Source organism: Caretta caretta, chromosome 1 (assembly GCF_965140235.1).
Source record: "Caretta caretta isolate rCarCar2 chromosome 1, rCarCar1.hap1, whole genome shotgun sequence".
Classification (NCBI taxonomy): Eukaryota; Metazoa; Chordata; order Testudines; family Cheloniidae; genus Caretta; species Caretta caretta.
Window position 1 is genome coordinate 250859378 of NC_134206.1, and position 23496 is coordinate 250882873.

A 23496-nucleotide genomic window follows, 5' to 3' on the forward strand; every position below is an offset into this window, starting at 1 on the left:
GACAATTGTCCGACTCTGCTTGGCACTGCTAAGGCCTCAACTGGAGTATTGCAGAAAAAGGCATTTTAGGTTAGAAATGAGGAGGAACTTTCCAACTATAAGGGAGTTAAGTTCTGGGATAGTCTTCGGAGGAAGGTTGTAGAATCCCAGTCATTGGAGGTTTTTAAAGACAGGTTGGACAAACACCTGCCAGGGACGGTCTGGGTTTACTTTGTCCTGTGTCAGCACAGGGGTCTGGATTAGATGACATCTGAACGCCCCTTCCAACCCTACATTTGTTTGATTCTATAAGCTTCCCAGAACCTTAGTTCAGAGAGCTATGACCGAACTAGTTGAGGTAATCTTATTGACAAGATCAAGGGTTTTTTATTTGTATTTGCCTTTCAGCTTTCTATCACTAGTATCTCGGGCACTGAGGCCTTTTTGACTGGGGTGCGAATCACAAAATTTGTATAGCAGGACTTCATTTGTCATTCTCAAGGTCTTAAGTCTCTAAAAATTATGGAGTTCCTTCAGGAGTCATGGCTTAGCATATGAGCATTTCTGAAACTCAATAATATTGTGCACCCTCGTGGATTAGAAAACAGATCCCCATTCTTCCCTTGATTTTAAGTCTTTCTGAATGCTTGCTGGTCCTGCTCTGCTGGGGAGGATACAAACAGCACTTGAACCAGTGCTTCAAAGTTCTCCATTGGAAGCTGGATAGTCTGAGTGGGCTGCAGGGAAAGCCCTATGTAGATATTCTTCTTCGAGTGCTTGCTCATGTCCATTCCATGTTAGGTGCATGTCTTGCCACATGCACTGGTGCCGGAAGTTTTCCCCTTGGTCTACCTGTGGGGGACCCGCTCTAGCGCCCTCTGGAGTGGTGCGCACATGCCAAGGTATAAGGAGTGCTGCTGGCTCCCCCCACCCTCAGTTCCTTCTTACGCCAGTGATGGTGCTGGAACGTTTGTTGCTTTGGCAAATTCTTCAGGTCAGAACTGTTTGTTGCAAACTTTTCCTGTAAATAGATAATTTTTATACATCGTTCCCTTAATGTTTAAGCTAGTTGGTGGTCCCAGACAGGACTTAGCCCAGGGATGGGGTACACCCAGTTCCCGGTTTTCAAACCCTGCGACAGCTGCAAGACGCCTATGCCCATCAGCAACCCACACAGTAGCTGTCTAAGGTGCTTGGGGGAAACCCACATCAGCGACAACTGTCGCATCAGCAAAAGTTTTAAACCTCAGATGAAAGAGGAGTGGGACATTCAACACCGGGCGCTCCTTATGAGTCTGTGTTAACACCAGAACCATCCAGGTCGGACTCTGCACCCAGCATCGCAGCCTCGGTGTGTAGTGTGCCACTGGCACCATTTTTGGACCGGTGTCGATACCCCTCCCTGGTACCGACGGGGAAGAGGAAGAAGATGGGAAGAGGTTGTTCTGCTCCCCGCAAGGACAAGGAGAGGGCAGAGGAGAGTAGAAACCCATGAGAGGCAGCCCGTCACCTTTGACAGGGAGTTGGGCCCCAGCTGTGGTTGAGCAGGCTAGCCCATCCTGGGATGTGCCTTCTACCCCAGATAGTGACAGCAGAGTCCAGCACATGGTGGTACCCTGGACCCCGGAAGCCCTGCAGGCCACGCAGGAGATTTATGTTCCTCCCAGTGCCACCCACACCAGGCACAGCAGCTTCCAAATCCAGGGATAAGCCTGCCCTGGGGCTGTTCCATCAGACACAACTCAAAAACGTTCAGCGTCGATTGCTGGGGTACCGTCACGGTTCCACTGAGCGCCAACGCCAGTCTCTGGGTTCTCGATGAGGACAATCGTCTCCCTCATACAGATCCCATTCAGAACATGGGGGCAAACACCACCAGAACTGAGGTGCCTGGTTGATCTTGGTGCGGTTGAGATCTCCGTAACACGGCCCATCCTCGTGAGGCTCTGAGTCGAGCCAGGAGTCCCTACCACCAGGACAAGGCCCTACCTCCAGAGCGCCAGTTCTCCCTGCGGTACCGCTAGAGCCATTGTGGCCATCCCAAGGGTGCAAATTGGTGTTGGGAGTCTCCAACAAACCCTCTGCCATGGTCTCCCACCCCCATGGGGAGGCAGAGGTCACCATCCATGGGACCCCTCAGGTGCAACCTGCTGGGGAGGAAGGTCCTGTAGATCAGATCTCAGGGATGGCGGTACCTACTGCACCTGCATCCTCCTCCTCATCAGCCAATGAGGCGATAGCCGGACCCCCCGCTTCCGATCCCTGAGGACAATGCCAGAGCTCATCAAGAGCTTTTGAAGAGGGTCACCTCTAATTTGGGGCTAGAGGCTGAGGAACTGGAGGAGCCCTTGGGCTCTCTTCGATGTCCTCACTTCGTCAGCCCCAGCGAGGGTGGCATTGCTGGTGCACAAAAGGGTGGCCAAGTTTATGAAGTCCCAGTGGCAGACCCCCTACTTGCTACCCCCAATTTCCAAGCGATCAGAACACAAGTATTATGTGCCCACTAAAGGGTATGAATATCTCTATACCCACCGTGCCCCGAGCTCACTGGTGGTCTCAGCAGTCAGCGAGCGGAAAAGGCAGGATCAACCAGGTGTGACTCCCAAGAATAAAGAAGCAATAAAGCTCGATTTATTTGGGAGAAAAATTTATTCATCCTCAAGCCTGCAGCTGAGGGTACCGAACTATCGGGCCTTGCTGGGCCGCTGTGATTTTAATATTTGTGAATCCCTACCCAAATTCTCCGACTCCCTCATGGAGGACCCCAGAAAGGAGTTCCAGGTGATCCTGGAGAAGGGAAAGGGAGTGGCGAGAGCAGCACTGCAGGTGGCCTCAGACGCGGCTGATTCTGTGGCACGGACCATGGCCTCCGCCATATCAATGAGAAGGGGTCAGTCCTCGGGCCTGTCGGTGGAGGTCCAACAATCCATCCAGGACCTTCCGTTCAATGGTCAAGCCCGGTTTGCAGAACAAACAGACAGTAAACTACATGGGCTAAAGGACTCGTGCACTACGCTTAAGACCATGGGCCTTTACACCCCGGGCCCACAGAGAAAGCGTTTAAAGCCGCAGCCATTTTAGTGGCTGGTCAGCCAGCCTAGATCGGAGCCCTTCCGAAAAAAGAACAAGGGCTACAAGTGCCAACAGGGCCAGCAGCCCGCTACTTCGGCACAGTCCGGATCCACCCGCACCCAGCCAGGGGTTAAGCAGGCATTTTAAGGGTGTGCCCAAGGGCCACATTTCAGCAGTGGCTGTCAATGATCTGTAACTCGTCCAGAGATCACCTGGACAAGATCATCACCATCCCGCCAAGGGTAGTCGCTTCTCTCTACAGTGATGGACCGACCCAGGGGCAGTCCTCGAAGGAGTGCTATTTGACAATCCACAGTCCTCTGTCTCATTGATATCAGATGCCTTGGGCCTCAGTTGGGGAGCGTATCTCTGCACAATGCAGATCCAAGGGACGTGGTCCCCAGAGGTGCTGATGTTGCATATCAACGTCAAAGAACTCAGAGCAGTCAGTTTAGCCTGCACAGTCTTCCTGCCACAGTTGACGGGCCAAGTGGTGCAAGTGCTGATGGACAACACGGCCTCGATGTTCTACATCAACAGGCAAGGGGGAGCCTGCTCCTCAGCTCTCTGCCAAGAAGCACTCCGCTTGTGAGATTTCTGCATCCATCATGCGATCCATCTGGAAGCCTTTCACCTCCCCTGCGTAAGGAATACACTAGTGGATCACCTCAGCAGGTCCTTCTGCTCTCACCACGAGTGGTCACTCAACTCAGAAGTGGGGAACTCCCTAAGTGGATCTGTGTGCCACCAGAAAGAACAGGAAGTGTTATCAGTTTTGCTCTCTGCAGGGCCTTGGCAAGGGCACACTCTGATGCCTTTCTCCTGTTGTGGTCTGGGGACCTGATGTATGCTTTCCCTCCGATCCCTCTCATCATCAGGATCCTGTCAAAAATCAAGAGAGACAGGGCTTGAGTCGTCATGATCACCCCAGCATGACCGTGCTAACATTGGTTCAGCACGCTGATGGACCTCGCAGTAGCCACCCTGTGTTCACTACCCAACCGCCTGAACCTTCTTTCGTTGGATCATGGTCACCTCCTTGCCCCCTCTCCACCTCATGGCATGGATGTTGCGTGGTTGAACCCAGAAAAGCGGACCTGCCCTAGTAGGGTACAGCAGGTCCTCCTAGAGAGTAGAAAGTCTTCCACTAGAGCGACTTACCTGGCCAAGTGGATGAGGTTCTCCTGCTGGATATCTGAGTGTAGCAGCTCCCCGACACGCTGATCTCTGCAGTCCATCTTGGATTACTTGCTTCACCTGAAGAATCAGGGCCATGCCCTTTCTTCTGTCAAGATCCACCTGGCTGCCATTGTGGCTCTTCACCCGCCGATCCAGGGAAGATTGGTGTTTTCACATGGAATGTTGATCAGGTTCCTGAAAGGCCTCGAGAGGTTCTTCCCTCTGATTTGGGACCCAATCCTGCAGTGAGACCTCTACCTGGTCATTGCCAAGCTCCCAGGACTGCCCTTTGAGGCCATGGGCTCTTGCTCCCCTTCCTACCTGTTGTGGAAGGCCGCCTTTTTTTGTTGCAGTGACGTTGGCGAGACGGGTGTCGGAGATTAAAGCTCTCACCTCGGAGCTGCCATATACAGTGTCCTACAAGGTACAACTGCAACCCCATCTGGCCTTCCTGCCAAAGGTGGTGGTCTCCTTCCATGTCAACCAGGATATCTTTCTCCTGGTATTCTGCCCTAAGCCGCACAAGACCGCTGAGGAGAAGCGGCTGCGTGCCTTGGATGTTTGGCGTCCCTTGGTGTTTTACCTCAAGCGTACCAAACCCTTCCGCACGTCGACCCAGCTCTTCATTGTGACAGCGGATAGGATGAAGGGCCCTCCAGTGTCCTCTTGGAGGATCTCTAATCAGATTACCTCCTGTATCTGGACCTGCTACGAGCTAGCACAGGTCCAACTGCTGCCTATTGTGAAGGCTCACTCGATGGGAGCTGAAGCGTCCTCTGTGGCCTTCCTGGCGCATGTCCCTGTCCAGGACATTTGCAGGGCTGTGACATGGTCTTCGGTGCACATGTTCACAGCACACTACACCATCACACAGCAAGCTAGAAACGATGCTGGGTTCGGCAGAGCACGGTTGCAATCTGCACACCCGTGAATTCCTGTCCACCTCCGATGATACTGCTTGGGAGTCCCCTAACATGGAATGGACATGAGCAAGCACTTGAAGAAAAGACAGTTACCTTTTCCATAACTGCTGTTCTGTGAGATGTGTTGCTCATGTCCATTCCATGATCCATCCCCCTTCCCCACTGTTGGAGTTTCTGGCAAGAAGGAACTGAGGGTGGGGAGAGCCGACAGCACACCTTATACAGTGTCATGTGTGCACCATAAAGTCATAGAATCTCAGGGTTGGAAGGGACCTCAGGAGGTCATCCAGTCCAACCCCCTGCTCAAAGCAGGACCAATCCCCAATTAAATCATCCCAGCCAGGGCTTTGTCAAGCCTGACCTTAAAAACTTCTAAGGAAGGAGATTCTACCACCTCCCTAGGTAACCCATTCCAGTGTTTCACCACCCTCCTAGTGAAAAAGTTTTTCCTAATATCCAACCTAAACCTCCCCCACTGCAACTTGAGACCATTACTCCTTGTCCTGTCATCTTCTACCACTGAGAATAGTCTAGAACCATCCTCTTTGGAACCACCTCTCAGATAGTTGAAAGCAGCTATCAAATCCCCCCTCATTCTTCTCTTCTGCAAACTAAACAATCCCAGTTCCCTCAGCCTCTCCTCATAAGTCATGTGTTCCAGACCCCTAATCATTTTTGTTGCCCTTCGCTGGACTCTCTCCAATTTCTCCACATCTTTCTTGTAGTGTGGGGCCCAAAACTGGACACAGTACTCCAGATGAGGCTTCACCAATGTTGAATAGAGGGGAACGATCACGTCCCTCGATCTGCTGGCTGTGCCCCTACTTATACAGCCCAAAATGCCATTGACCTTCTTGGCAACAAGGGCACACTGTTGACTCATATCTAGCTTCTCGTCCACTGTAACCGCTAGGTCCTTTTCTGCAGAACTGCTGCCTAGCTATTCGGTCCCTAGTCTGTAGTGGTGCATGGGATTCTTCCGTCCTAAGTGCAGGACTCTGCACTTGTCCTTGTTGAATCTCATCAGATTTCTTTTGGCCCAATCCTCCAATTTGTCTAGGTCCCTCTGTATCCTATTCCTACCTGCCACCGTATCTACCACTCCTCCTAGTTTAGTATCATCCGCAAATTTGCTGAGAGTGCAATCCACACTATCCTCCAGATCATTTATGAAGATATTGAACAAAACCGGCCCCAGGACCGACCCTTGGGGCACTCCACTTGATACCAGCTGCCAACTAGACATGGAGCCATTGATCACTCTTAGTTGAGCCCGACAATCTAGCCAACTTTCTACCCACCTTATACTGCATTCATCCATCCCATACTACTTTAACTTGCTGGCAAGAATACTGTTGGAGACCGTGTCAAAAGCTTTGCTAAAGTCAAGAAACAAAACATCCACTGCTTTCACTTCATCCACATAACCAGTAATCTCATCGTAGAAAGCGATTAGATTAGTCAGGCATGACCTTCCCTTGGTGAATCCATGCTGACCGTTCCTGATCACTTTCCTCTTGTGTAAGTGCTTCAGGATTGATTCCTTGAGGACCTGCTCCATGATTTTTCCAGGGACTGAGGTGAGGCTGACTGCCCTGTAGTTCCCAGGATCCTCCTTCTTCCCTTTTTTAAAGATTGGCACTACATTAGCCTTTTTCCAGTCATCCGGGACTTCCCCCGTTCGCCACGAGTTTTCCAAGATAATGGCCAATGGCTCTGCAATCACAGCTGCCAATTCCTTTAGCACTCTCGGATGCAACGCATCCGGCCCCATGGACTTGTGCACGTCCAGCTTTTCTAAATAGTCCCTAACCACTTCTTTCTCCACAGAGGGCTGGCCACCTACTCCCCATGCTGTGTTGCCTAGCGCAGCAGTCTGGGAGCTGACCTTGTTCGTGAAGACAGAGGCAAAAAAAGCATTGAGTATATTAGCTTTTTCCACATCCTCCGTCACTAGGTTGCCTCCCTCATTCAGTAAAGGGCCCACACTTTCCTTGGCTTTCTTCTTGTTGCCAACATACCTGAAGAAACCCTTCTTGTTACTCTTAACATCTCTTGCTAGCTGCAGCTCCAGGTGTGATTTGGCCCTCCTGATTTCATTCCTACATGCCCGAGCAATATTTTTATACTCGGGCACTCCAGAGGGTGCCAGAGCTGGTACCCTATGGATACCGAGGGGAAAAACTTCCGGCACCGGTGCATGTGGCGAGCACACACACCTAACATGGAATGGACATGAGCAACACATCTCGAACACCAGTTACGGAAAAGGTAACTTTCTTTTCACCCTCCTTTGTGTTCAAAAGAAACTGCATCACAGGGTGGATAAAAATGAGGTTTTTATGATTTAAATTGGATATATATATTTTTAAAATTTCAGTCAAATAGATTTTTTTAAAATAAACCTCAAGTTGTCATTTAAAATGTCATTTTATGTTAAGGCCTAAACTTAGTATGGTTTATTAAATTATTTAAATTTAAAAAAAAAAAAAAAAAAAAAAGAATCACTACATTTGCTGCCAAATCTTGAAGTCAGACCACTGAACTGGTGGAGTTCTATGGCGAAGCACCTGAATCAGGGTCTATTGATATGCTAAGCTAACGTTTGACAGCAGTAGCCTTTTCTGCAGGTGCAAAAGGCATATTTTCTTTGTTTATTCAACTAGTTCAATGACTAGTTGATTCAAAGTTAAGAAACCAATGTGGAGTCGAAAAGCAGGAAAGCTTGTTTGTTCCCTCCAGTCTGTGAATAAGAACTAGGCCTAAAAGGATGATCTACTTGTTCCAGAATCTTGAGGGACATGTGGCACCTTAGAGACTAACCAATTTATTTGAGCATGAGCTTTCGTGAGCTACAGCTCACTTCCACGGATGCATACTGTGGAAACTGCAGAAGACATTATATACACAGAGACCATGAAACTATACCTTCTCCCACCCCGCTCTCCTGCTGGTAATAGCTTATCTAAAGTGATCATCAAGTTGGGCCATTTCCAGCAGAAATCCAGGTTTTCTCTGAACAACATACTAATCCACAGAGGCCTCCCTACCAACATTACAAAAAGAAGGATTCTAGGTGGACTCCTCCTGAAGGTCGAAACAGCAGACTGGACTTCTCCTTAGACTGCTTCCGCCAACGTGCATGGGCTGAAATTGTGGAAAAGCAGCATCACTTGCCCCATAACCTCAGCCGTGCAGAACACAATGCCATCCACAGCCTCAGAAACAACTCTGACATCATAATCAAAAAGGCTGACAAAGGAGGTGCTGTTCTCATCATGAATAGGTCGGAATATGAACAAGAGGCTGATCGGCAGCTCTCCAACACCACTTTCTACAAGCCATTACCCTATGATCCCACTGAGAGTTACCAAAAGCAACTACAGCATTTGCTCAAGAAACTTCCTGAAAAAGCACAAGATCAAATCCGCACAGACACACCCCTGGAACCCCAACCTGGGATATTCTATCTACTACCCAAGATCCATAAACCTGGAAATCCTGGGCGCCCCATCATCTCAGGCATTGGCACCCTGACAGCAGGATTGTCTGGCTATGTAGACTTCCTCCTCAGGCCCTATGCTACCAGCACTCCCAGGTACCTTCGAGACACCACTGACTTCCTGAGGAAACTTCAATCCATCGGTGATCTTCCTGATAACACCATCTTGGCCACTATGGATGTAGAAGCCCTCTACACCAACATTCCACACAAAGATGGACTACAAGCCGTCAAGAACACTATCCCCGATAATGTCACAGCTAACCTGGTGCCTGAACTTTGACTTTGTCCTTACCCATAACTATTTTACATTTGGGGACAATGTATACCTTCAGATCAGCGGCACTGCTATGGGTACCCGCATGGCCCCACAGTATGGCAACATTTTTATGGCTGACTTAGAACAAGACTTCCTCAGCTCTTGTCCCCTAATGCCCCTACTTTACTTGCGCTATATTGATGACATCTTCATCATCTGGACCCATGGAAAAGAAGCCCTTGAGGAATTCCACCATGATTTCAACAATTTCCATCCCATCATCAACCTCAGCCTGGTCCAGTCCACACAAGAGATCCACTTCCTGGACACTACAGTGCTAATAAACAATGGTCACATAAACACCACCCTATACCGGAAACCTACTGACCGCTATTCCTACCTACATGCCTCCAGCTTTCACCCTGACCACACCACACGATCCATCGTCTACAGCCAAGCTCTGCGATACAACCGCATTTGCTCCAACCCCTCAGACAGAGACAAACACCTACAAGATCTCTATCAAGCATTCTTACAACTACAATACCCACCTGCGGAAGTGAAAAAACAGATTGATAGAGCCAGAAGAGTTCCCAGAAGTCACCTACTACAGGACAGGCCTAACAAAAAAAAATAACAGAACGCCACTAGCCGTCACCTTCAGCCCCCAACTAAAACCCCTCCAACACATTATTAAGGATCTACAAGCTATCCTGAAGGATGACCCAACACTCACAAATCTTGGGAGACAGGCCAGTCCTTGCCTACAGACAGCCCCCCAACCTGAAGCAAATACTCGCCAACAACCACATACCACACAACAGAACCACTAACCCAGGAACCTATCCTTGCAACAAAGCCCATTGCCAACTGTGCCCACATATCTATTCAGGGGACACCATCAAAGGGCCTAATAACATCAGCCACACTATCAGAGGCTCGTTCACCTGCACATCTACCAAAGTGATATATGCCATCATGTGCCAGCAATGCCCCTCTGCCATGTACATTGGTCAAACTGGACAGTCTCTACGTAAAAGAATAAATGGACACAAATCAGATGTCAAGAATTATAACATTCATAAACCAGTCGGAGAACACTTCAATCTCTCTGGTCATGCAATCACAGACATGAAGGTCGCTATCTTACAACAAAAAAACTTCAAATCCAGACTCCAGCGAGAGACTGCTGAATTGGAATTCATTTGCAAATTGGATACTATTAATTTAGGCTTAAATAGAGACTGGGAGTGGCTAAGTCATTATGCAAGGTAGCCTATTTCCCCTTGTTCCCCCCCCCCCATCCCCCCCTGACGTTCTGGTTAAACTTGGATTTATGCTGGAAATGGCCCACCTTGATTATCATGCACATTGTAGGGAGAGTGGTCGCTTTGGATAAGCTATTACCAGCAGGAGAGTGAGTTTGCGTGTTTGGTTTTTGGAGGGGGGTGAGAAAACCTGGATTTGTGCTGGAAATGGCCCACCTTGATGATCACTTTAGATAAGCTATTACCAGCAGGAGAGTGGGGTGGGAGGAGGTATTGTTTCATGGTCTCTGTGTATATAATGTCTTCTGCAGTTTCCACAGTATGCATCCGATGAAGTGAGCTGTAGCTCACGAAAGCTCATGCTCAAATACATTGGTTAGCCTCTAAGGTGCCACAAGTACTCCTTTTCTTTTTGCGAATACAGACTAACACGGAGTAGAGTAACAGAGTAACACTGTTACTCTGAAACTTGAGGGACATGGTGACTGGAAAAAAATCATTTGAATTCATTAACTACAGATAATACTTCCTTTGTTTAATAAATCAGTTTTAAATGACACACATTTTGATAAACCTTTTTCTTATGTATCCAGTACGGATTTAATAAGAAAAATTAAAATACTATGTGTATTTTTAATTGAATTTGAATTTCTATCTAAATGGAGCTTTACACAAACCCCACATAAAATATTAATCAGATACTAGAAAAAGGGTGAATGTTAGATTTTTTTGATTACATTATAAATCTGAATAAAGGTAAATTAAGCTACATAATTGCTTAAATAAATGTGTATACATATAGTGTATCCTGCTGGTTTAGTATAAAGAACACCAAATGTAGTATAAAGTGCGTAATTTGTGTAAAAGCTATCTCTGGTGGCAAATGACATGTTTTAATGGTTACCAATTAATGAGAACCAATCTTTCTGTAGGAAAAGAACTAAAAAATAGAAATGGAAATCATGATTAAAATCTGTGATTTAGATCAGTTTCCTGTTTGCTGATTTATATCACTTTGATTTAAATTAGTCCAGCCTGATGCTCGGTTCTGTTTTGTTTGAATGGATCTGCTCTAGAAAGTGATCATAAAGGAAAATAATCAGACTTTGTTATATGAAAGTTGGATTTCTGGAAATATTTTCTGCCTATATGGATATCCACCCATTGTTTAGTTAAGTTTTGTATTTAACAGTTTGTCAGGTATTCTTCAAGAAACTTCCATTGGCGAGAACAAGCCAGGGCTGCTATACAAGAGGTAGTGGCTTGAGCCCAGTGTTTCTTTTCTGAAACTGGCTTTTACACCTATGACATCAAGAAGAAGGAGCAGTTTATTCTAGCTTAGGGAGATTTTTCAAAAATACAACTTTCAAATAAGAGCAAAGTTTGTTTGTTTCAAGTTGTACTGTGAAGGCAGTAGAAATCATAATATGTGTTAAGTAGTCCACTGTTTACTCCTGCTGCGTTTCATCCAGGTACATAAGGGATGGGGAGCCTACTCTTCACAGAACAATTCCAGACGTAAGAATGGTAATGGGTCATGTTAATAAAACCCTCCAAAGAACTACTTGTTACAGATAACCTATTGTGATATATAGCCATTCCATGAATGAAAGACTTATTTGAAACATTTACAATGCAAAGAATCTCATCTTCTGGGAACATAATTTAAAATTTAACTGGGGAAGATAAGAGAGCATTCTCTTCTTGACTTCCCTGAACAATAAATTCATTACAAGGGAAGTAGGAAACCATCAAAATGTCAACATCCTCCCCCTCAAAAAAAGCAGCGTGTTCAGAGCTGGCTTTGACTTATTACCCTATCCATGGCTGTGCCTTCAAGCTTCAGTAACAGAAGGGAGGCATAAAGTTAATGAAAGTTCCTGAGGAATACTTCCAGTGTAATGGGTCTTCCTGGCTGTTACATGGCTGAATTAAGGGCCCAGCCTGGAGGGCATATCAGAGGGAGAGAAGGGGAATGTCTGTAGTGCCATAAACAATTGCTAGTCTTATCTTCAGGCAACCCCTGGGTAACCCTAATATAAATATGCTGAATGAGCAGAGGAAGGTGCAGATCCTTTGGGGTTTTTTGACACTCTGACTTACTGAAAGACTTTGAAAATAATTGAATGTTGAGGTTTTGAAAATAAATAGGGTGACTGTGTTGTGTACAAAGAGAAAGAAGGCGTTCCAAGACTACAGGACAGCTTTGAAGGAGACAGAATAAATTAAGATAATTATGAGCACAGGCAGAGGAAGAATTAGAGATGAAAAGAAATAAAAGGTGAGGTAGAGCTGTGCAAGGCCTTGTGAAAATTAAGTTTGATTTTGATTTGGAAAAAGGAGAGGAAGCTATTAACCATGTGGGAATTGCCACTCTGGATCAGACCCATGTTGTGCTTAGTCCTGTATCCTATTGTCCGCGTCCAGCACCAGAAGAGGGAAAGGACACTTTTATTTAGAAGTGTTTTTGTATAGGTTGGACATAACCAGGTATGTTGCTTACTATGATTGAGTTGAATTATAAAGGGTTTTGTTGTAGGAATGGAGAAGAGAGGATGGGTTTTGTTTGAGATGTCAAAAAAGAAGCAACAGGATTAGATCTTGGGAGTGGAAAAAGTGGAGAGAGAAGTCTGGTAGACACTAGCATAGCAAGCCTGTGTGATGGAAGTATAGTGGAGCTGTTAATGATAGTGAAGGGGGTAGAAGGGTTGGGAGGAAAAATCGGAGTTTGTTTTTTGTCACGTTGTGTTTGTGAGAGGGGGAGCTGATGAAATACTGTTGAAGAAGGGAAGTGGTGGAGTTTCGGTATGTGGGTTTTGGAATACTCAGCTCATATTTGGAGCCATGTGTGGTTGAGGGTGCCCAGAGAAAGGGAGAAGAGTTCAAATAAACGAATGTCCTTGGTGATTTTTCGTTCATTTAGTCATATTAAATCAACACACAATACAGATGCCAAGAATTGGCATTTCTAAACTTTTTGGAATACTTAGTTTCATATTTTTTCTCATCTTCTGTTGTGGGCAATTAGATGCAACCAATTAAGATTGGCAAATTTTGGAACACTTGGTGAGTGAATAGTCCTCCAGATTTACCTGCTTCTTGGCATTCTTCCTAAACTGGAAACTTTTGCTTGCTGTACCCTTTTGCTACCTAAAATATAGTTTGCCTGATTGCAGTGAAGGCCTTCTAAGTCTCTAACAGGATGTTGCCTGGATTTTCAAAAGTAAATTTTAATTTTTTTATGAATAGAAACAATCCTGTACAAAGATAAATATATGTAGGGACCTTTCTGTGATGCGAGGAGTATCTTCAGTTTTTATTGAAGCCCCTATGAGATCTGAATGAGCGCCTTGTGCTATTACAAATATTATAACTAGTAAGGAGGAAGTAGAGTAGCTATAGGCTTTTCCTGTAAGCATAATTGTTAATACAGAACTATCTTCTAATCTTGATCAAGAGGAAAAAGACAAGAGAATTTAGAAGCGGTAGCATAGCATTTCTCCTAATTAATAATAAAAGACATTTTGAATAACATTAAGGACATGGTTTGGTCCCCACCCCCCGAGAAATTCCTGTGAGTTTTAACAAAGTCCTATTTTTGTCTTTTTCAAATGGAAAATGGATTAAAACAAAACTGGTTACCACATAAGAGTTGTTTGAGGACATGACTTACCACATCTGATCCTTGTTTTTTAATTAAATATAAATTGAGAACTCTGATTTTTCCTTGGTGTCTTAGGACATTGCACAAATAAAGGATAGTATGTGCTTTGTCCCATGGAGGAGAGGTGAAGCTTTAGTTCATTTGGCAGTGCCTGCTTGGCAGTTATTGAACAGCATTTGAAGGGACTGGTAGGTCTTTCAAGCCCTAACAACTTTTACCAGCTGAGAAAGCTTTAAAGTATGTCCGAAAGAGTGGCAAAGAACTTGGAATCCTAGGAAGGATACTTCATTTCTGAAATCCTTTGAACTCATTTAAATGTTCTGGCTTGTAACAAGTTTACTTGCTAAGAATGCCTGAAAGATTTTTAAGGTTTTTTTTGTTTGTTTTTTGTTCTTTCTTTCTTATGTCCGCTTGTTTTGCACTTTAGAAATAAAAGGAATGTCAAATCTCACCTCTTCTCTTCCCTCCCCTTTAACAAGGTGTTAGAAAAGGATATTTACTTGCCTGTTCTAGCTCTTCTTAGTTAAAGATGCCGAATCTTTAACAATGCTTCCTTTATGTAAAATGTCACTGAAGTTATGCATGAGTCAAGGAGAACATATAGAAAGTTTTAAACAGTCTGACTAAAACTTGCTTCCTCTCTCCATTGTTCCTTTCATTTTCTAAGGTCTTGTGATATCACTTTTTTTTTTTTTTTTTTTTTTTTTAGTTCTCCATATCTTGCAGCCTAGAATAGGACCCGAATTCTTAGCAGAAAATTGATTTTTTTTTTAAAGTCTTTCTGGCCTCCTTTATCACAAAGAATCAGAAAAAGGGCATGAGCCAAGTTTTTTTTCTTTGCGTGTAACATTTAATGAAATCTCTTGCTTTCACTTGGAGATTATCCACAATCCCTGTCTTGACTTCCTTCTTGGAAGAGTCTTAGCTTGAGAGGCAACATGATCTAGGAGAGCAGTCATAGCTTTGGGAATTTGGAACTCCCGAGTTCAAATCCTTGTCCGGTCATTGACTTGCTATATGGTCTTAAGCAAGTCATTTCACCTCTTTGCCCTAATTTTCTCCTTCTGTAAAATGGGGATAGTTCTAAGCATATATAAAGCATACCTTCACCATCATATATAAATGCTTGCTTCCTCTTAACCCTTGTCTACAATAGCGATTATTGCTAACATTTTCTCGTTGCTCCTACTAGTTCCACACCACCAGTGGGGGCTCTAGTGAATATAGAGTTCCAGACAACTTGAGGCTATTGCTTGGAATAGGGTTAAACAGTATGATGGCTACATGGAGACTTATCCACACTAGCACACCCATAATTGTTACCATCAGTGCTAAATTATACCAAAAATCCCATTACAGGTACAGACAGAGAGGTGTTGTAAGGATTAGTTAATACTGCTACAATGCTATGAAGATGTCCAGTATTATCTGGGAGCTAAGTGTTATCTTCAGTCCATTTAGTTTTATTTACAATTTAAACAGTTTCTAGTTTCTTGAGTAGTAGTAGAGGAGAAACTCGTGCTGATTAATGAGCGTATTTCTAGGAAGACAAACCAGTCCAATGGATGCTACTAGATGCATAGAAAAGCTTTCAAAGTCCGCCTTACTTTAGTTAAATACTTCTCAAGAGCAGTTTACTAAATATATAGTACAAGACAGAAGGAATTTAATTGATTTTTAGCTAATTCATTTTTTAAAAAAGTGTTTTTTTGGCTATATGAGTTTTTTCTTGAAAAATCACCTTAAACTCTGTATAGTTAAGGGGGTATCTAATGGACAGAGCTGTAATGTGTTCTGTACTTCAGACCATATTTTTCTTCCTTTTGACTCACTTACCAGAAATAATGCACAAGATGCATTTACAACTTGAGGTTATCTGTCAGTTTTATTTTAATTACTGTTTTGTATTCCCCCTTCTTGTCAGGTCTGCACAAGCTGTGAAGACAATGCAGAAGCCAATGGTTTTTGTGTAGAGTGTGTAGAATGGTTATGCAAGACCTGCATCAGAGCTCACCAGAGGGTTAAATTCACAAAGGACCATACAGTCAGACAGAAAGAAGAAGTATCACCAGGTAATACATTTTGCTTTCTTCTTCACTTTGGGTGCAAATCTGTCTTGGATAATTTTATTTAAGCCAGTATACTTCTTTAGGAGGATATGGACTCTAGTGTAAATTTAAGAACCCCCTTCACCCTGTTAAACATGAAGGGATAAATTCATCCCTGGTGTAACTCCACTGAAATCAAGGGATTACATTATGTGTGAGCTTGGTCCAGAGAGACTTGAATCAGGAAAAATGAGGAAAATCCATGCTTAAGATATTGTTCCACACTAAATGGTATTAAGCTATTTTCTAGCTTTTCCCAAATTGACTACACAGGAGATAATCTTTCGAACAGTCAGCTCCCACACTGTAGAGCTCTACCAACTATTAACATTTAATTTACTGCAATAAGCCACCACAGGGAGCGCAGCAGTAGGTTGTTCCTGCTTTCCTTTGGCATTCAGCTGCTGAAGAATTGTGCCTCTAGCTACTAATTCACATCCTGGCATTGCTTATTGCTTTTCAAGCGTGTAGCTTTAGTTTATAATTTTACTGTATATTAAAAAGATTTTAAAACTGTTTTTGAGGCAGTGTGTTAAGCACTGTGAAAAGTACTACTTAGAAGACCAAGAAAACATTAGGGAGAAGGTTGTTACACTTTTTTGCGACTTTAAATATATTTATTGCAAAGTTATTTTTCTAAAATTTTAATAGGTTTGTTGTACACATTTGGCCTGTTCAGACTGCACTCATTCTCTCGTCGTCTCCTCAAGCCCCCCATGTCTCGTGCACGCACATGAGCTTGGCTACCCTTATTCTTGTACTTCATAGCCAAAGGGTAGCTTTCAAACCAGGTACTCACCTTCAAAACTAAGCTTAAAGCTACTGTATTTAATAATCTTGATTTATTTATTTTTTAGGATACAGCTGAACTCACAGGGAGATGATAAAAGCAGTAAAAACTTTCATTTTTTTCTCTTCCAGTCCCTACTAACTGCCTCCTGTACTGTTTAGCTCTCAACTTTCCTTGCTATAACTTGTTTTAGTTAAGTAACGAGAGTTCCAAGTTTAACTGTCAGCCATCAGGTTTAGGTGCTTAACAGATTATCTGAGTTTTCCAGGTACTGAGCATGTGCAGTATAATACCATATGGTATGGTATTATTTCTTATGATGTTAACACTTGTCCACTGAAGCTAGACTGAGACTGCCAATTCATTTAGAATTGGTTACTGATCAGCTGTTAGATGGTAACTTCTGGTTACTGGTTTTCTTGTCTGGTTTTAACAAGTGAGTAAGAAGTCAAAGATTCTGTTTCCTATTATCAGTCCCCTGAGCTGTATGATGCCACGGTCTGAGTGACTTGAGCACAATAAAATGTGAATGACTGTTCTTTTATTATCAAGATATTGTGAGGAACTGCCAGTTTTTAGTTGGTTCTCTGTCATGAGAATTCATTGCCTTGTCAGGCTTAGAACTACTGGTTTTTCTGACTTTTCTGGGGCCCAGAGTCAGGCAAGTGATTGTTTTGTTTCCAGTGCAAATCTGCCTTCAACTCCCTCTATAGGTATGCTGATGATATCCCTCCATCGTCTAGTCCATGCTCAGTCACAGAGCTGTCTGCAGAAGCTCTTTCTGAGGGCTCTTTTCCCTCAAGATTATTAGCTAATTTTTCATGATCTCTTCACCTTCATCTCCAGGTGACAAGAGGAGGGTCTTCAGGTGAATACTTAGAAGAACTTGAGGGGGAAAGGAGTCCAGGAGAGCTGGCTGGATTATAAAGAATCCTTATTGAGGTTACAGGAACAAACCGTCCTGATGTGTAGAAAGAATAGTAAATATAGCAGGCAAACAGCTTGGCTTAACAGTGAAATCCTTGCTGATCTTAAACACAAAAAAGAAGCTTACAAGAAGTGGAAGCTTGGACAAATGACCAAGGAAGAGTACAAAACTATTGCTCAGGCATGCAGGAGTGAAATCAGGAGGGCCAAATCACAATTGGAGTTGCAGCTAGCAAGAGATGTTAAGAGTAACAAGAAGGGTTTCTACAGGTATGTTAGCAACAAGAAGGTGGTCAGGGAAAGTGTGGGCCCCTACTGAATGGGGGAGGCAACCTAGTGACAGAGGATGTGGAAAAAGCTAATGTACTTAATGCTTTTTGTTGTCTCTGTCTTCACTAACAAGGTCAGCTCCCAGACTACTGCACTGGGCAGCACAGTATGGGGAGGAGGTGACCAGCCCTCTGTGGAGAAAGAAGTGAATCGGGACTATTTAGAAAAGCTGGATGAGCACGAGTCCATGGGCCCGGATGCACTGCATCCGAAGGTGCTAAAGGAATTGGCGGATGTGATTGCAGAGCCATTGGTCATTATCTTTGAAAACTCATGGCAATTGGGGGAGGTCCTGGATGACTGGAAAAAGGCTAATGTGGTGCCCATCTTTAAAAAAGGGAAGGAGGAGGATCCGGGGAACTACAGGCCAGTCAACCTCACCTCAGTCCCTGGAAAAATCATGGAGCAGGTCTGCAAGGAATCAATTTTGAAGCACTTTGAGGAGAGGAAAGTGATCGGGAACAGTCAGCATGGATTCACCAAGGGCAAGTCGTGCCTGAATAACCTAATTGCCTTCTATGATGAGATAACGACCTCTGTGGATGAGGGGAAAGCAATGGACGTATTACTTGTCTTTACCAAAGCTTTTGATATGGTCTCCCACAGTATTCTTGCCAGCAAGTTAAAGAAGCATGGGCTGGATTAATGGACTATAAGGTGGATAGAAAGCGGGCTAGACTGGGCTCTACGGGTAGTGATCAATGGCTCCATGTCTAGTTGGCAGCTGGAGTGCCCCAAGAGTCGGTCCTGGGGCCAGTTTTGTTCAATATCTTCATTAATGATCTGGAAGATGGCGTGGACTGCACCCTCAGCAAGTCTGCAGATGACACTAAACTGGAGGAGAGGTAGATATGCTGGAGGGTAGGGATAGGATACAGTGGGACCTAGAGAAATTAGAGGATTAGGCCAAAAGAAATCTGATGAGGTTCAACAAGGACAAGTGCAGAGTCCTGCATTTAGGACGGAAGAATCCCATGCACCACTACAGACTAGGGACCGAATGGCTACGCAGCAGTTCTGCAGAAAAGGACCTAGGGGTTACAGTGGATGAGAAGCTAGATATGAGTCAACAGTGTGCCCTTGTTGCCAAGAGAGCTAACGGCATTTTGGGCTGTATAGGTAGGGACATTGCCAGCAGATCGAGGGACATGATCGTTCCCCTCTATTCAACATTGGTGAGGCCTCATCTGGAGTACTGTGTCCAGTTTTGGGCCCCACACTACAAGAAGGATGTGGGAAAATTGGAAAGAGTCCATTGGAGGGCAACAAAAATAATTAGGGGACTGGAACACATGACTTATGAGGAGAGGCTGAGGGAACTGGGGATGTTTAGTCTGCAGAAGAGAAGAATGAGGGGGGATTTGATAGCTGCTTTCAACTACCTGAAAGGGGGTTCCAAAGAGGATGGATCTAGACTGTTCTCAGTGGTAGCAGATGACAGAACAAGGAGTAATGGTCTCAAGTTGCAGTGGGGGAGGTTTAGGAAAAGCTTTTTCACTAGGAGGGTGGTGAAGCACTGGAATGGGTTACCTAGGGAGGTGGTAGAATCTCCTTCCTTAAAAGTTTTTAAGGTCAGGCTTGACAAAGCCCTGGCTGGGATGATTTAGTTGGGGATTGGTCGTGTTTCGAGCAGGGGGTTGGACTAGATGACCTCCTGAGGTCCCTTCCAACCCTGATAGTCTGATTCTATGAAGGCTAGGAACTCCACTGTTCCTGCTGTTCTACTACGTCATTGTTGATTTGTGCCCTGTCAACAAAGCTTAAGGTTCCCGTTCTTACATTCTGCTCCATGTGCTAGCAGACCACTCGCACGCCACTTAGCTTCTACACCTTCATTTTCATGCTGACCCCATACCATTTTTCCCAGCATAGGTCTTTCTCTTTCTCTGCTCCAGGATCATGACAGCCAACAAGCCTCAGTTCAATCAATGGTGGAAGTAGTGAGAGCTTTATGGGAGTCCCTAGGCTGTTGTGCCAACCAGCTTCTATTGTCTATAGCAGTGCTTCTCAAGGTATCTGATGTGGGGGAACCGGCAATTTTTTTTTCTTCAGTGTGCGCACAGACTGGCAGCTGATGGCTCATGGACCAGCACCAGTCCGCGGACCACCACTTTGAGTAGTACTGGTCTATAGTGTTCTAGGAAGAGCTCTCACACCAGTGCCTTTTTCCTGCTTTGCTTCCCTCCCCATTTTCCTTTCAAGAATTTCTTGAGACATCAGAAGTATTCACTATAATCCTTGCTGACAAAGAGGAACTTTCCTCCCATTTGGTAATTTAGGTCACCCACCATCTAAGGAACTATTGGAAGTCGTGGACGAATTGATCAGTTCCACTTTTAAGATAGCTGAACCAGCAACCCATTTCCCTCCAAGTCCTTCTCCTAGCCAGAACTCCTTAAGATGAAGAGGTATAAAGACCCTGTACTGGAATCTTTTGAGAAAATTGACTCTCAGTACTCCTACCCTGGAAAAAAGAAGTCGATTAATTATACCTCTATGAAAATCCAGTCTGATAAGACTACCTTTTTCTTCCGTTCTGAAGATAGATTGCTTTTCATCTTAGGATTCTTCTCAGGTAAAAAGGGTTTTGAACCCAATTTAATGGGGTGAATTCTCCAAAGGACTTTGTATACCAGAAGGCTGAAAACTTTTGAAAAGAGACTTTGAATTGTCTTCCATGGCTTTTGTGGTACCACAATACGTATGGTGTCTGCTCAAATGCCTCTCAGTATCACCCATTCTCTCTAGTACTTTCCTCTTCAATGCTTCGTGTGACATCACCAGATTCTTCTCCAGATCTTTTTTTCCCCCCCACAAAACCTTGGTCGAAGAACCTGGAACCACACACCTCTAGGTAGGGTCACTACTGCCACAAGCAATCTGGTTCAGTTGCCCTTTCAAAGGGTAAAAATGCTTGACACGTCCCTAGCAAAGTCCTTAAGAATTCTTTGGATGTCTGGATATAATTTAATTCGGGTCCAATGTCAAGACATTTGCTGGAGTTCAGGTCACTTCATCTCTCTGCAATTTCCAGTCCTCACAGAACCACCAATCTTTTCATCCCTTTCAAAACACCGGGGCCAAGAATTCTTTCCCAAGTCAGCCAGAGGGGCCTCCCCAGAAGAGGATTCTCTACAAGATAAGCTCTGCTGATTTGAGCCCACCGATCTGTGGCAGGAAAGCCCAAAAGTACCTTCTTAACCTGGGCTGATACCACACATTGTCAAGATTCTCAGACAAGGTCTTCTCATAGACTTTCAGCAGCCACCCTCTCTAACTTGTCTTTTGCCTCTTCTAATTGAAGACTATGTGAAAAGATGAGGGTTTCTAGACTCTGTAGTGCATTTTCTTTCCCTTAGAGCAATAATCTTGGTTCCATCATAAGAAAAGTTTGTTCTCCAGGTTCTTTGTGTTAATTAAAAGATCCCATAGATGTTCATCCAATTCTGGAGCTGTCCAGCCTCAATCATCACAGATGAAAAACTTACTTCAGAATGAGGCTTTAGCATTTCTAACCTAAGAAATTTCCTTATAAAATGCTTTATGATCCATAGTGTAGGAGCTGATCTGTTTGGGGTCTTTTGACCATTTTTAGCAGCTCAAGCAGAGAGAAGTTACTTCAGGAGCCTGGATAGGTGCGGGAACCTAGTTTACCTAAACTGCAAAGGACTCCCAAGGGAAGGGTGAAATAAAACCAGGGGTGTTGTGTTCAGGATGTGTGTTTTCTTGATATGTACTCTATTTTATCTGTTAAGTAAAGAGCAGTGGTGGTCTAGTCTTGTACAAAGTCTGTCTGTGTGAGCAGTGTTACACCTACCACGTGTCCCCATGAGGGTGTAAGCCAGTAGGCTCTCGGTTGGAGTTCTGGAAGAGAGGTACGGGGAAGAGGGATTCTAAGGAGTCAGCATTGGTAATGGGCTAGGCTGTTTGACTGTGGAGGTCTCAGCACAGTTTGCGAGACAGACGGTCTGCATCCTGAGAGCGTGCCTATGGACCCCAAGACAGAGGCTGTGCCTAGACTTTGTTAAAACTTCTGGATGCTCAAAAGAGCTAGGGATTCAGCAACTGGATCACCACACAGTGAGTGGCTAAAAGGGGGCACTTGACTGGACTTGTGATGTTCCTATTTTCTGAAAGCAGCATCATGTCAAAGACCCCCCCTAGTCCACTGTCCAACTGAAACAATGGAGCCTCAATTAAGTGTTACACACTCATACTAAATAACCCTTCAAGTCACCAGGAAAATGTTCTTGTCTTTTTCTAACTCAAATGTTTGTCTTCCTTTTGGCCATCAGAGAATTAGCATATTTTGTGGTTTCTTTGCAACAAGTAGTCTGTCTTTAAACTTTTTTCAGATAAGGTGGTTGAAAGGCAAGCTCCCCATTTCATTTGTAAGAGAAATTTAACCTTCCATTTAAGCGAGTCAGTTTCCTTGTCCTCTTTGTCCTTAAAGCCTCTCTCATTGTGAAGCTAGAGCTTTTGTAGAATGGTAAAATTCAGCGTGTGGGGGAAGCCCAATGCTTTATTAGTGGTACTTACTTCTGCACCCCTTCTTCATCCAGGTGGATTAAGGCCACTATCTTCCAAGCTTCTAATCAAGATCTTCCTGAAATATAAGTGTTCACTAAGGATACAACTACTTCATGGACAGAACTTGCAGGGTAGCTACTCAAGGGTCCCATTCACAAGACAAAGCAGACATGCTTTATGTTCAAAGGCAGCACCGGATGAACAGAATCCAAGGCTTTCATGGATGTTCTCCCATGAAAACACTTGATACAACAAAGCCAAAGTATAAATTTTCAACCTGTTTGGCTTGAAATGTCATCACTTTAGCACCTCATATGTTTATACTCCAACTGTTGGATGGGAGTGCTACTGCACTGGAGGGGGAGAAGATCTCTTGTCTGCCTCCAAGACTTGAAGAAAGTAGAAAAGTCCAACAGTTCCAAGATGGAACAATGGATTCCTGCTCAAAGAAGATAGAATGGAGACATGGAAACTAACCAACTTCTCATTCTAACCCAAGCCTATAAAGATTGTTTTAACTTGCTAATAGAAATTTTAATCCTCCTTTTTTCTACAGAGGCAGTTGGTGTGAACAGTCAGCGGCCTGTTTTCTGCCCTTACCACAAAAAGGAACAGTTGAAGCTCTATTGCGAGACCTGTGACAAACTTACATGCCGGGATTGCCAGTTACTGGAACACAAAGAGCACAGGTACCAAAGTAAATTACGTATTTTTATACAACTAGTAGCTGATGCCTTATGAAAGATGTTGAACGAATTCTGAATTGGTTGCAGTACTAGCCTCGGTTATATTGTTGAGCAGGGCTCCTGCTAAAATGCAAAATTATTTTTTAACAAAAAGACCCATGAAGTAACTGAAGTTAACTGACTGAAAGGTCTTGCTAAAGAAAGTCTTTGGTAAAGTTGAAAATAGAATCTTGATCTTCCAGCTTCTAACCCTGTGTGGGCCTTTCCGTTATTGGCAGT

At 44.3% G+C, this 23496-nt stretch overlaps 1 protein-coding gene across 3 annotated transcripts in view; it reads left to right on the forward strand.

The window, feature by feature from the left end:
- Window positions 1-23496, forward strand: part of TRIM24 (tripartite motif containing 24) — a 144633-nt gene that overhangs the window by 64361 nt on the left and 56776 nt on the right. For all 3 annotated transcript variants that reach the window (XM_048830993.2, XM_048830978.2, XM_048830968.2), the window contains exons 3-4: window positions 15771-15918; window positions 23088-23220. In XM_048830993.2, the coding sequence (XP_048686950.1) occupies window positions 15771-15918; window positions 23088-23220 (281 nt within the window). The remainder of the gene's footprint in view (window positions 1-15770; window positions 15919-23087; window positions 23221-23496) is intronic.